The sequence below is a fragment of the Andrena cerasifolii genome, chromosome 1, assembly GCF_050908995.1.
Source record: "Andrena cerasifolii isolate SP2316 chromosome 1, iyAndCera1_principal, whole genome shotgun sequence".
Lineage (NCBI taxonomy): Eukaryota > Metazoa > Arthropoda > Insecta > Hymenoptera > Andrenidae > Andrena > Andrena cerasifolii.
In genome coordinates, this window is record NC_135118.1 from 29,549,143 (window position 1) to 29,562,386 (window position 13,244).

The following is a 13,244-nucleotide window of genomic DNA, read 5'->3' on the forward strand; positions in this document are numbered from 1 at the left end:
TGGTACTGGGATTTTGATTACGCGGTGAATGTGCTTTGATTACAAACCTGTAATTAAGAAGCTCCTCGTCGTCGGGTACTCTGGATACAAGATCAAGAAGCTCATTGTTTGGAACCGAGTGAGGCCGGGTGATCTTTCTGAAGAATTTATTGATGCCCCACACCAAGATAAGGAATCTGGTAGGGATTAAGTAGAGGACAGCGACCGCGAGGATGGTCAGTATTATGGCTACGTAACTGAGATAAGGGACAGTGAAATTGAAGAGATTCTTCACCCTCTCGCAGAGACTGGCTATGTAACCGATTGAATTCTGAACGGTCTGGGTGACTTCCTGGATCGCTTGCAGCCTCTCTTTCAGACTCTTCTTCTCTTCCTGGAAACAGACCGGCGGCACACCTTGAGACATGGTTAGGAATATTTTTAGAATCTTATGCGAATTGGGTAAAAAAAAAGGAAGTAAAGAATACATTGTAGTTTGTTGAATTTAGCTGTAACAATATTAGTAGATACTTCAAGTTAATAAAGCGCATTGCTCTGGAAAGCCTGAGATCCTTTAGGGAATAAACAATCGAGTGCAAGGCCTATAGAGAGGTTTAATTTTTAATTCCGCGACCTTGCTTTGATCGCAGTAAATGTTTAATTTGGGTAGGTCAAAAGGCCAATGGTGGAAAGGATGGACTCGACAGAAATATGTACCCTGTGGACAATTTTGAACACAGTACATACATCCAACCATAATGAATATTGTTAACTATAAGGCAACGAGAGAAGAATCTTGAGAGACACTCACTTTATCCTTGTCATCCTCGTCGTCGTCATCGTCCCCAGGTGTGGTCGGGCCTTCGTCAACCTCGTCGTGGAAGTGGGAGGTGGTGTGGGACAAGGGCGTGCCAGTTATCATCGCGACCTGTCCGGAAATCCATTGATTGAACCCATTGTCCTCCCCGTAAAGCTGGCGGTTGGCGGAGGAAGTCGACATGCAGCGATGCAGGCAAAGGTCGTCAAGCGTTCAACTTACATACGTGTTATGTACATGGTACTTATTGGGGATAAATCAGTGACTGGAATCTGTTATTCAAGCAAGCTCTAGTAACGAAAGCAGATTCAGTTAAGTCTATGAATAGTACCCAGTGTGGTGTATACCGGAGAGAAAAGAGGGGGTGATAAAATGTAAGAATTGCTCCAGTACAGCGAAGAGCTAATAGCTAAACTAGGAATCTTAAAATGTCCCATCCAAGAGTTTTGCGATGCATTCAGATTGACCAAAGACTGTGCTTCATGCTACCCGCATACCTCAGCGACTCTAGTTTTATTTAGCCTGCGGAGGAAGTCAGTTAAGTGACACTAATGGGAGTAATGGATCCCAACTATGCGCTCCACTATCTTGTTGAAAAGCAATATGGAGATTTCCTTCTGGAAGACGGGAAGCTTATTACAGGTGTGTTCTAATCTACATTAAGTATTGCAATTGTTACTAAGGATTTCGATATTAGTGATACTTTACGTTGCTGGCAAGCTCTAGGGTTACAGAGATCGATAAAAGGTAAACGTGTTAATAAGAGTAATTTAGATATTAAACTGTGAGTGGGTTAATGTACAGAGGAGATACCTTAAGGAGATTCAGTGTAGAAGAGAAATTTATGGTGTACGAATGTAATTATGTTGGCCCGCGTACGTACCAGGTAATACTTTAAAAGAATAAGTAACGCCGCGCCTGGGATCATGTAAGGCTCAAAGTAGTAGCATCCGAAAATGAAAATGATGAACGCGATGATGCTTCTCATTTTACTTTCCCATTCCCAGCAGCTCCTGTTCGCACCAAATTCAAAGTTCATGGTTAAAGTTAGAGTTATACAAGCTTCTCTACAATTAGGAAGAGAATAATAAATTCATCAGCTACGTTCATCCGTTTATCACGGCTGAAATGGACTGTACACCCAGCGCGTGAGAAATTCCAAATCGTACATTGATAATCACCGCTCAGGCATTCGCGTCGTGTCGCAACTAGTATCCAATACGTGATCGAACGTGTGCCACGCGCTTGGTAAACGATCCATGACGACCGCCGAAAGAGTTACGTACTGCACGTATTTCCCAATGTCGATGAAGATGATGATGATCGCTTTCAGCCTGAGGACATTGCGCAGGAACACCTGTCTCTTGAACTTGATTTCCGGCTCCATGTACTTCTTCTCCCTGGGGTTCAGCGTCCTCATGCAGGCCCTGAAGACGTTCCAAACTACGTTCAGCTCCAAGAGGATCTGCGGAGAGCTGCCCTTGGCTCGGCCCCTCAGCTTCTTGTCCTTCAACGCGTACCACCTCTTCTCGCCGTTTCTTATTCGCAGCAACGGTATGGCGACCCTCCCGAGAAACTCTACTTTGTGGTCCCTGTCCTCGTCGTACACGGTCACTTCTAGCACCGAATTGATGTCCTTCACGTTGCTGAAAATGTGTCCCGTTACTTTACATGATTCTGGCTTTCCACGAGTGTGTGGCAACGTACAAGGTGAAGATCTTCTGCCAGTTTGGAGCGAGGGTCTTGTACTCCGTTTGAGTCTGTAACCTGGCGTTCACTAGCTCCAGCACGCAGAAAGGATCGCTCTTCCCTCCCAAATCGGCGGCCGCCAGGCCTTGAGCTCTGAATACCTGTGAAATTGAGAGTATAGTTCAATCTTGAGCTTCAGTGACCTTATCAATGATACTCTAGTGTTTACATTATAGATAGCTCTATGGGTTGTATGATCCATACTACTTCGGCTCAGATAGGTTTGGGCAGACTGGCCCAAGTGAACAGTTCTCATGATAGAGGAAGTGCAGCATATTTGGAATACTGTTGGTAATTTGAAATACCCAGGTATCTAATAAACTACTAACGCTATTTAATTTGTAACACCGTAGATACTAGGGGCTAATGACCTGTTAACTAATGACATTTGTGGATGAACTGCAATTTTTACATTTTCGACTTAATCTGCAGAATAAGAAAGCGTCAATCTGTAAAACTTATTCAGCAAGTAGTCAATCGTTACAATTATGGTGAAAAGATGTCGAAACTTTAGAGTTAAACGCTTAATCTACTCATTTGCATGTTCCTTCTATGCTTCCGTGTCGGTTTTGCGCTAATTTCGAGAATACAAAGTGTGACATGAAATTTAAGGTTTCAATGCCATGTTGCTAATTCGGAATACCGAAGGTGAAGGTAATTTGGAATAGTCCAAAGCTTGGCGATGCTTTTGTTCAGTATTTCATTTTGGTATAATTATTTTTCTTAATAAAGATTGAGCACAACAAATTACGTGCAGTTTAAAAAATATATTTTTCTCATAATATCCATGCACTCCTAGATTTGAAAATATGAGCCTGTGAGACCCAACGTGTTTAATGGTGTAATTCTAATTTAGGTGTGCTCCTACTGGACCTGTAGCCAGAACAAAATCTACTGGTTGATATAACTCCACTGTTCTATCTTTCAGCTAGCATAACGTAGCCCCAGGACTCATGACTATCATTCTGCATATTGAAATATCTTCCAGTGGCTTGACTTTCTTTAAACTATACTTTGACAAAGTATGTGCCTACGTTTAGATACAAACCATCGCAACTTATTTCTACTTAACGACTGAAGATTACTGGGGGAAGTGAGGTGACTACCTTCACCGTTAGATGACCAACGTCCCGCATCCTCTGCATAGTGTTCCGAATGCAATACCTCTGGTACAATTGCTCTCGTTCGCGAGGTGTCTCCTCGTGAGCAGCTAAATCGCTGATGGTCTCGCTGGCCGTGGTGCCGCTGATAGTCAGCAACAGGAAGATGTTCCCAGCACCGTCCTCGAGGTCCCGCCAGAGACGATGAGTGGTCTCTCGTTCCAGCGTCGCCAAATCGATCGTCGCCCTACCCATCAGGTCATCCTGGTGGCTTTTGTCGCGATCCCAGACCGTGACCTCGAGCTCCTGACCTAGGTACGGGTCCTCGTACAGATGAAGATCGAATTGCTCCAACCAAACTGGATTCAGGGTCTTGTGCACCACCTTCGACTTGTACTTCTCTGTCCCCAGGCTGAAAGTAATAGAGAGTTCCTTTGACGTTACACGCTCCAGTTTCGCTCTGCCGCACAATGGCCCTAATGAAACTTCGGTCCGATCTGGTTTTAAGATTTATGCTCTCTGGACAGTTTAGGAGAATGGTGGAATAAGAACCCAGGGTTGAAGACAGCTTAGCAGGATAAATCAAACACAAGTTGGACACCTTTGATTTGGAATCACTATCCCCTGGAAGTGCAACTTATCGCAGCCCCAAGTACATTCCTCTACAAGGAAAGTAGGCATCTCGAGAATTTAGAAAATTATGCAACTTTGCGTGCACGTAGAATAGTTCATCCGTAACACAAACTATTTTTTTTTTTTTTTTTTTTGGTGCCATAGTGCTATTTTAAGGGGTTCTTTATCATGAAATATCTTGAGAAGGGTAAGATATATCGAAAAGAAATTTAAACAGAAGTTGCATCTATTTTTTATATCTACAAACCTGCGTAGGAATAATTCTCACCCTTTCTTTCACTCGGATCGCAATAATTTTTTTCAGGGCTTATTTATTTATGAAATGGAGCTAAAAATGGGCCACCCCAATGTTGTACTTCCAGGAGGATCCAAGGGATTTCAAACGTCAGGGATGAAGGTACACTGAGGTACCTAATGTAGCAGAGAAAGTAGTATATTAAAATTATTAAACTGTGCTTAATATGAACTGCTTCCTACCGAAACTTGACAAAGGGATCCGACAGACCGTCGATGTCCATAGGCAGCAGGTTCTTCGCCTCGACGAGGACAATCGTTACCACGGAGCTCCATATTTGCGACTTCAGCCGTCTATTCACGTCTGCCAGCCGATTGGTTCTTTGGAAGTACTACAATGCACATATACGAAGGGTTAAATCGGGACGGGGTTGTTCCGTCGTTAAAAAGGACGTCGCGTCCGCGAAACGAGCACGCTATACCGGGCGCAGTGGATGCATTCAGATGTTCCAATATTAGTTCTCGATGCTTGCCCGGTTATATGCACTCGGCGGTGTCACGATATCGGGAACCTGTCAGGATTTATTTAATATTTAAACGTCCCTCGCACGGCACACTGCTCCAATATGCATTTGGACAATTGTATAATGCGCTCCGGCATGCTTTTCGCTCTTTTAGATTAATTGTACGGTGATCAACGCGAATCTAAATTGCAATCGATGCTTAACTGGTGGTGAAAGGGGGGCATATGCGGTGCAGAATTATCGGACTGTTTTATGCAGGTAACATACACAGGGTGTTCACGTAACTTTATCGCGCAAAGTATTTCTGCTTTATTTAAAATTCCTGACACAGGTTGCATAGCCGGGATTTGTGCCATTTTAAAGCATATCTTCGAAAGGACATGGCACACTGAAATGTTAACCAAATTGAAAAAGTAAAACGTAGTCTTAAGGGGTCATGCTCAGTCAGGAGACCGAAAAAATGGGTGGTCTTTGGAAATTTTTTACTGAAAAACTGTAACACATTTCTCAAAAAATCTTTTTTCCTTTTAAAGATTGCATCTTGTACCGTGAATCGTAATTTTGTTATTTAAAAATATTTAGCAATAACTAAATTATTGTCCATCACTCGAAGGCTCTCTAAATAAAAAGGATTCTGCGGTGACCAGTGCTGCTCGAAAGTCGATCATCTAAAATAAAAAATTCAATAAATTTACTTATTATATTATATTATCTAGTATTTGAATGAAGGATTTTTCGAAATATTGATTTGGGAAAAAATGGCTGATGTTTAAAGTAAAAGTTTAAAATTGTTATTATAAATCGTGTCTGATTTTCGTCAATTAAAAGAAAACTAAGCATCGGATAAAAAAATCCTTCGTTCAAATAGTAGATAATATAATATAATAAGTAAATTCTTTTGAATTTTTTATTTTAGATGATCGACTTACGAGCAACAGTGGTCACCGCAGAATCCTTTTTTTAGAGAACCTTCGAGTGATGGACAATAACTTAGTTATTGATAAAGATTTTTAAACAAAAAAATTACGATGCACGGTACTAGATGCAATCCTTAAAAGGAAAAAAGATTTTTTGAGAAATGTGTTATAGCTTTTGAGTAAAAAATTTCCAAAGAGCACCCTTTTTCGGCCTCCTGACTGAGCACGACCGCAGAAGCCTTTTTTAGAGAACCTTCGAGTGATGGACAATAACTCAGTTATTAATAAAGATCTTTAAATAAAAAAATTACGATGCACGGTACTAAATGCAATCCTTAAAAGGAAAAAAGATTTTTTGAGAAATGTGTTACAGCTTTTGAGTAAAAAATTTCCAAAAACCACCCTATTTTTCCGGCCTCCTGACTGAGCATGACCCCTTAAATGCCCCCATTTTTCGGGTTCCTAGAGGTGATCCCTTAATTATTTTGAGCAGTGTATTCTAATAGTCTTCCATCTATCAATCCCACCAAAGAAGTCACGAATGACTCGCATTTATGAATTGCAAAAATACACCTCAATATAAACTTTCCCTACACCATATCAGTCCCAAAAAATCATCCCCTTTTGCCCTCAGGTACCCTCTCGAGCAGCATCGATCCAATAAAAGTTACTTCAACGTCCCATCGCACCGCCCCAGCTAACATAACAAACAACATAACAAAATCCTCCAATCTCTACCCTATGAATGTCCTCCATCTTCTCCCTAACGTTGTCCTTCAGCTTATCGAACAGGTCATGGTGCTTCGCGTCCTTCATCTCCAGCACGCCCAACGGCTTCGCCGCGCCAGTGTCATCAGCCTTCGCGTGCTCGGCCTTCCTCAATCGCGAGATCAGATGAGCAGCATCGAACCCCGACTTCTCCTGTTTCGGAGAGCCAGCCCTCCCTAGTTTCTTCAAATTCTCCCACCTACTTTCAATCCTCGGCTCGTCCTCGTTCCCCGCGTTGGTGTACTTGAAATCGAAGCTCTGCCTGACGGCCCTCGAACCGTCCACCTCGAGATCACTGGACTTCGCCTCTTCGCTCTCCCCGGCAGCACCTCGTCGATCAAGGATCGCCGTTTGGCTGCCGGAGGGCCTGCAGTGATCCATGATCCAGGTCTCGATGGGCAACAGCCACGGGTGTTTCTCCACGCTCTCCTCCAGGATCCTTTCCATGTGATCCTCCACCATCCTCTCCACGGAACCCATCTTCTTCTCAAACGAGGACTTCAACGACCCGATCGTCCTCTTCTCCTTGCCCCTCACTGGCCTCTCGATCGACAGACCCTCTATCCTCGCCCCGGAGGGTCCTTCGCTCTCCTTCGTCCTCAGGTTCTCCAGCGAGCTCCACTTCCTCGTGCCCCGGTCGCCGCGAATCCTCCCCTCGAGCCTGCTCTTCTCCTCGTCCGTGAGACTCACGAAGAAGCTGCTCTCTGAGGAATCACTCGGGCACCTCCCCTCATCGTCCTTCAACCTATCCACCTTTGCCTCCTCAGCAATTCCCTCGCTGGTGTCTTGACCAGCTGCCAGGGCCTCGTGCTCTTTCACCTGAGCTCGCTGTCTCGATCTCCGAGGCGGTGCTTCGACGTCCGCAGCGTCGCTCGACGTCTCTTCTAGAACGTTATTTTTGTCGCCGCTCTCTTCAACAGACTCCTCTTCTACGTCCCTACTCCGAATAGAAGCTTGGTCCCCCGTGGACCCCTCAAAGCGCATCTCTTCAATCGCCTTTCGAAACACAGCGTCAGCTTCAGCGCTCACATCGTCCACTACTTCCTCCTTCGTCGCAGCCTCTTCTGGCTTGCCCTTGAACCTCTCCCTATGAGCCTCCCAAAACTTCTTCCAGTTGCTCTCAGCGGTCTCCTCGCCCCACGTCGTCTTGCGAGACTTTGCAGAGCCGGAGGAATCGTTCCCCGAGTCCACGGCTGATGGGTTGTTCATGGTTACGTCGCTCACCTTGTTGCGTTTTCTGAAGGCGGGCTTAGGGATTGCAGTGCCCTGACCTGTTGACTGGGAATCGATCACAGGTGGTGGGTCACTGGATCCTCGCCTCTCCAACGACTCTGCGCTGTCAGAGTCTCTGCTTTCTGATGTTCCAGAGCGATCCTCCGCGACCTTGCGAGGCACCCCTCGCTTCTCCTCGAAAGTGGAGGCTTTCTGACCCATCTGTGGCTTGTTGCTCATCTCTGCGCTCTTGATCCTCAGTTCAGGCACCGAGGAGTCTGCATCGCGTGCAGTCGTGGGTTGGAAAAACTGGTTGCTATTCCTCAGCTCCACCTCCTCGATCAACAACACACGTGGCTCGCGGTTATAATGCTATTACGTGACTAATAAGTGTCTTCCTCCTCCATTTGCACGGGAATGTCCGATTGTGCGCGGCTGATACGGCTCTTCGTGACTCGTCGAGGCTATTTCGGTGTGGCGGGCAACTTTTCTCTCCGACGAGTTTCCCGCAGGTATTTTTGGAAGTTCGATACCTAGTGAAAGTCCCTCAGGGTTTCTTTGAGTCTTGCTACCTTGAGATTGCTATTTCGAGCGTGGGGACTATTGATTCGTAGATTTTTTAATAATTCGTTTTATGCAACGTTGCGTAATATTTCTCACTCCAGGCAATTCTCTTCGGAATTATTATTTCACGAGGCTCTTCCTACCACTTTAATCCATTATTCACTTTTAATCGTAGGCTGGCGGAGCGAAGTAATTCTGCGGTACATTGACAGAGGTATTTGTTAATTTACATTATATCTTTGGCATGGTAGCTTCGTTTTTAAGGGGGGAGCCTGGTGTAGCGGATCGAAGAAATCGATTTTTTTTTGCATAAATCAATAGTTGAACATCACGACAATATGTTCCCAAAGCCGCAAAACGAAATTCGAAAAATTAAAGCGGATATAGCCGGTTTTGCTACGGGGCGCCAGGCTACCACAAAACTTTAAATGCGTTTTTCTCGAAACGACAGTTTTACACTTTGCGGGCAATGTAACTAAAGAAATATTCAACCAATCGACTTGGCCTTGTGCACGGATATTTGTGAACATTTTCTTCATAGTGCTAAGTTATTGGTATAATGATATTGTTTAAATAAATAACTTTTTTTTAGACATTTAAGGCAAAATTTCGTTGGAAACAGTGAACTTTTTATTCAAGAGGCCGCCGTTTGTTCATTTTGCATCTTTTAAGTTTCAAATTTCTTCATTCCGTGCGTGCACTCATAAACTGAAAGAAAATTGTTCGATTTTTGGTTTCAGACGAAACCAAAAGACGCTACGTTGCCCGCGGTGCAATAATTGCGTCGCCAACGGACTGGGCATAACTTTGTTATTTGCCGCTCTTTTTTAATAAAATTTTTTTGTTATATACCTCAACCTGTTAATACAATATCCTGAAAGTTTCAGAAAGATCTATCGAATACTTTCTTTAAAAAAAATTCCCGAAAAATGCCTAGATTTTCATTTAGTTACACCAGGCTCCCCCCTTAAGGCGTTCTTTACCTAAAAATGAAACTCTCGGCACCTTGAACTTACTATTGTTGTCCTCGTTCCTTTAAGTATGGATCGAAGGAACGGAGTGCCTCTGTCACGCACGGTTTTTCCACATTATATGTTCAGCAAGTTTTTGTTGCGCGTGACTTATCATAACGTGCGTCGGATGTTTCTTATCCTCGGTTCTTCAACGTGTCTCTGCGATGTATAATTGGCCACATCAGCTAATCCAAATGCCAATGAAATCACCACGCACCCTGCCTTCTCATTATTTCACTGCACCTCAAATATTCCCATCTTCCGCCCCTATCGCGCATTCCCCTTCGTTCCAACGCACTCGCAGCACAGTTTCCTGGGATATGAAAACATTTATTCACAGCGAGGACTCTCAGCGCAATTTCAATCGATCGCTCACAGTTCTCGACGCTTCGAGATCGCGTGCAATTGATGCCAGTAATTTTCCAACATCCACTGTTCGCCCCGCGTCACGGGACGAGTGGAAGGGCGACGAGAAAAATACAAGGAAACTCGAAGCAGAGTGAGAAATTCCCACGTCCAGGCACCTAATTCTGCTGAAACCTCGAAAAGGGAAGAAGTTAATGCCACGGTTCGGTGCCACAGATGCCAGTAATTTTCCAACGTCTGTGTTCTTTCTGCGTCTCAAGAGGAGCAGAAGGATGAGGAGAGAAATGCGAGAAGACTCGAAGCGGGGTTTAAGTCGAAGCACCTAATTTTAATAAGAATTCAAAAGGGGGAAATAATGTCGCCCCTGCTGGGTGCCACAGATGCCAGTAATTTCCCTACACCCACGTTCTGTCCGCGTTACAGGAAGAGCAGAAGGACGGCGAGATAAAAAGAAGAAAATAGAATTTTTACGTCGAACCACCTAATATTGATTAACGTAACTGGGAAAGGGGGGAGGAAAAATCGCCAGGATCACGTGGCAGCTCGCAGCTCTGTTAACAGGCCGCTTAATTAACCGAGCCACTTACAATTAACGCGGATGAGTCATCGAGATACCCCCCCATTACACCGTGCACGTGGCTCGTTGCCGCTATCGCGATTCCGTTTCTTACACAGTGCGTCGCTTTTCTGGGCTCGTCCACTGCTCCACTTCCTCTTTACTTCCTTCCAGGGACACTCTTAACACGTGCGCACGAGTGTGAGGTGACCGTTGACATAAGAGGCAAGTGTGTTTAGTAGAAACAATTGCGTTACGTAGCCAGAAGAGTTATGCGTGTAGCAGGAACTCAATTGCCTCTGGTGGCATTTTTTAACTGAAAATACTAGATGAAATTGTGGGCATTTAAGTACTTTGCTGGCGAAAGGATTACTGCAAATTGTCGATTAATGCTCGATAAGGTGGAGAACGCGTGCGTTTGTTTAAAATAAAATAGATCGAGTAAAAGGTTTGATGTTTAACAAAAATTGTGAAAAATGGGTTTATTCTTAGCGGGCCTTTTTCAATTAAAAATATCAAATGTGATTGTGGGCACTTAAGGGGGTATTCTAGTCTAGACACTCGTTTTTGAAGGTGATATTTGAAAATTAATTCTGGAAAACCTAGCGCACCTACAGGGCAGGGGTTTTGCACACATATTTAGTAGTGTTTGAACTATCAACACGAATTTTTGGAATGCGTTATATTGAAATTTGTACAAGTTACAGGCCGAAGCGCAGGTCATGTCATGAAAAACCGCCCCCTTTGGGCGCACGAATTGCGGCCGTCCTAGTCGTCTAAAACGAGAGTACCAAAGATTTTTTTAATCTATATGAGCGTAGTTATCGCCTAGATGTAACCAAGTCCGGACATTGTTACCGAAAATCAAAAAGAAAAAATAGAATTTTTGGGTAGAATACCCCCTTAAGCAATGTGCTGGAGGAAAGCTTGGCACAAATTGTGGATTAATGTTAGATAAGGTGGGGAAGTATGTGTTCACTTAAAATATTGCAGATGGTTAGGCAAAAGAAATAGGTGTTCAGCAGAAATTGTAGAAAACAGATTTCTTTTGACTTGAATTTTTTTTAAATGGAGTGCAACTGTAAATAAGTAATTGCTGTACTGATAGAAGGTTTCCTACAGGTCGCAGATGAATCTCTGCCAAGGTGAAGCACGTGGGTGAACCAAAAGCAGGGCAGATTATTGAGCAGAAGACCCATGTATTCGACAGGAACCGTGGAGAACAGGGCTGTTCTACCAGAAATCTTCCAAACTGTGAATGCATACCAGTGACAATCGCGGCTAAGTAATCACTGTACCAGTGTAAGGCCTGCTACAGATCACAGATTAATCTTCTACAAGGTGGGACAAGCGTATATCCTTGGAAGACAATGGAATTACGCGAGCGAGGAAGGCTGACAAGAGTCAGCTGCTTTTCGTTGAATTTTCCAGGTCGCTTGATAATCGTGGCGAAATCGTTGCCAGCAGAAGGCAGATTAGTCCTCCGTATAGAAGGCGTGAATCTTTTAAACGACCTTGTCTCGTGGCATCGATCCTGGGGCCTGGAATCAAGGAACTAGTGGCAAGCTTGAGGGAAGTAATTAGAGCGTTCTGCCAGAGACTGTGACTATATTAATCTCGAAGAAGTCGTCACCATGTTATCAAGGTATACCTAAAAAAAACTTGGATTAAGAACAACAAACCTTAGGTGAGTCTGAAGTTTTTAATAGCTCACTGTCGTGGAACTGAACTCGGAGAACTACCTGCTGCGGTACGTCAAAGATTACGACCAGTAATCAAGGTAAAATAATCATAAGGAGAACTAGGTTTAGCCATGAGAATCTTTCCTAAGGTGAACCTGAAGTTTTTGACAATCCATTGCCGCGAGATCGCATGAAATCATCAACTTTGCGAATTAAAGAGCTCCATGGCAGATTGTGGGTAGTAGCGCTGAAGAAACCGTCACGTTGCTACTATTATTATTATTATTATTATTATTATTATTAAATTAACGGGAGAACCCTTTAGATACAAAGTATAGAGCAAATTAGTACAAAGATAAAGTAAATGTAACAAAAACACAAAATAACATAAAATAAAATGTAAAACTATAAAATAAAATAAAGTGAAATAAAATAAATAAAATAAAGTGAAATAAAATAAATAAAATAAAGTGAAATAAAATAAATAAAATAAAGTGAAACAAAATAAATAAAATAAAGTGAAATAAAATAAATAAAATAAAGTGAAATAAAATAAATAAAATAAAGTGAAATAAAATGAATAAAATAAAGTGAAATAAAATAAATAAAATAAAGTGAAATAAAATAAATAAAATAAAGTGAAATAAAATAAATAAAATAAAGTGAAATAAAATAAATAAAATAAAGTGAAATAAAATAAATAAAATAAAGTGAAATAAAATAAATAAAATAAAGTGAAATAAAATAAATAAAATAAAGTGAAATAAAATAAATAAAATAAAGTGAAATAAAATAAATAAAATAAAGTGAAATAAAATAAATAAAATAAAGTGAAATAAAATAAATAAAATAAAGTGAAATAAAATAAATAAAATAAAGTGAAATAAAATAAATAAAATAAAGTGAAATAAAATAAATAAAAACAAACAAAACAGTCTGAGCCCTAAGACCTAATCACAGCACCGAAGGTGCTTAAATTGATTCCAATTAAATTAAATTACTGAGCTAACATCTCCTAAGCAATTGGTTCCTAAACGAAGCGAAGGAGACAGCGAGCGCGTCTATGTCAGCGGGGCACTGGTTCGTCTCATCCACAGCACGATTTAAGGGATCGACTGTGTAGTGATAAT

General features: G+C 42.4%; 1 protein-coding gene across 7 annotated transcripts in view; it reads right to left on the minus strand.

Moving 5' to 3' along the window:
* Window positions 1–13,244, minus strand: part of Mctp (multiple C2 domain and transmembrane region protein) — a 60,299-nt gene that overhangs the window by 7,174 nt on the left and 39,881 nt on the right. The window contains exons 1-8 of one of the 7 annotated variants that reach the window (XM_076823059.1): window positions 6,692–8,650; window positions 4,756–4,904; window positions 3,652–4,057; window positions 2,504–2,646; window positions 2,083–2,442; window positions 1,680–1,809; window positions 791–907; window positions 48–373 (exon numbers count right to left, since the gene is read on the minus strand). In XM_076823059.1, coding sequence (XP_076679174.1) covers window positions 48–373; window positions 791–907; window positions 1,680–1,809; window positions 2,083–2,442; window positions 2,504–2,646; window positions 3,652–4,057; window positions 4,756–4,904; window positions 6,692–8,173 — 3,113 coding nt within the window. In that variant the 5' untranslated portion in view covers window positions 8,174–8,650. Of the gene's footprint in view, window positions 1–47; window positions 397–789; window positions 1,087–1,679; window positions 1,810–2,082; window positions 2,443–2,503; window positions 2,647–3,651; window positions 4,058–4,755; window positions 4,905–6,691; window positions 8,653–13,244 lie in introns of those variants that run through there. The other 6 variants (XM_076823050.1, XM_076823070.1, XM_076823077.1 and 3 more) reach the window with 6 other exon arrangements.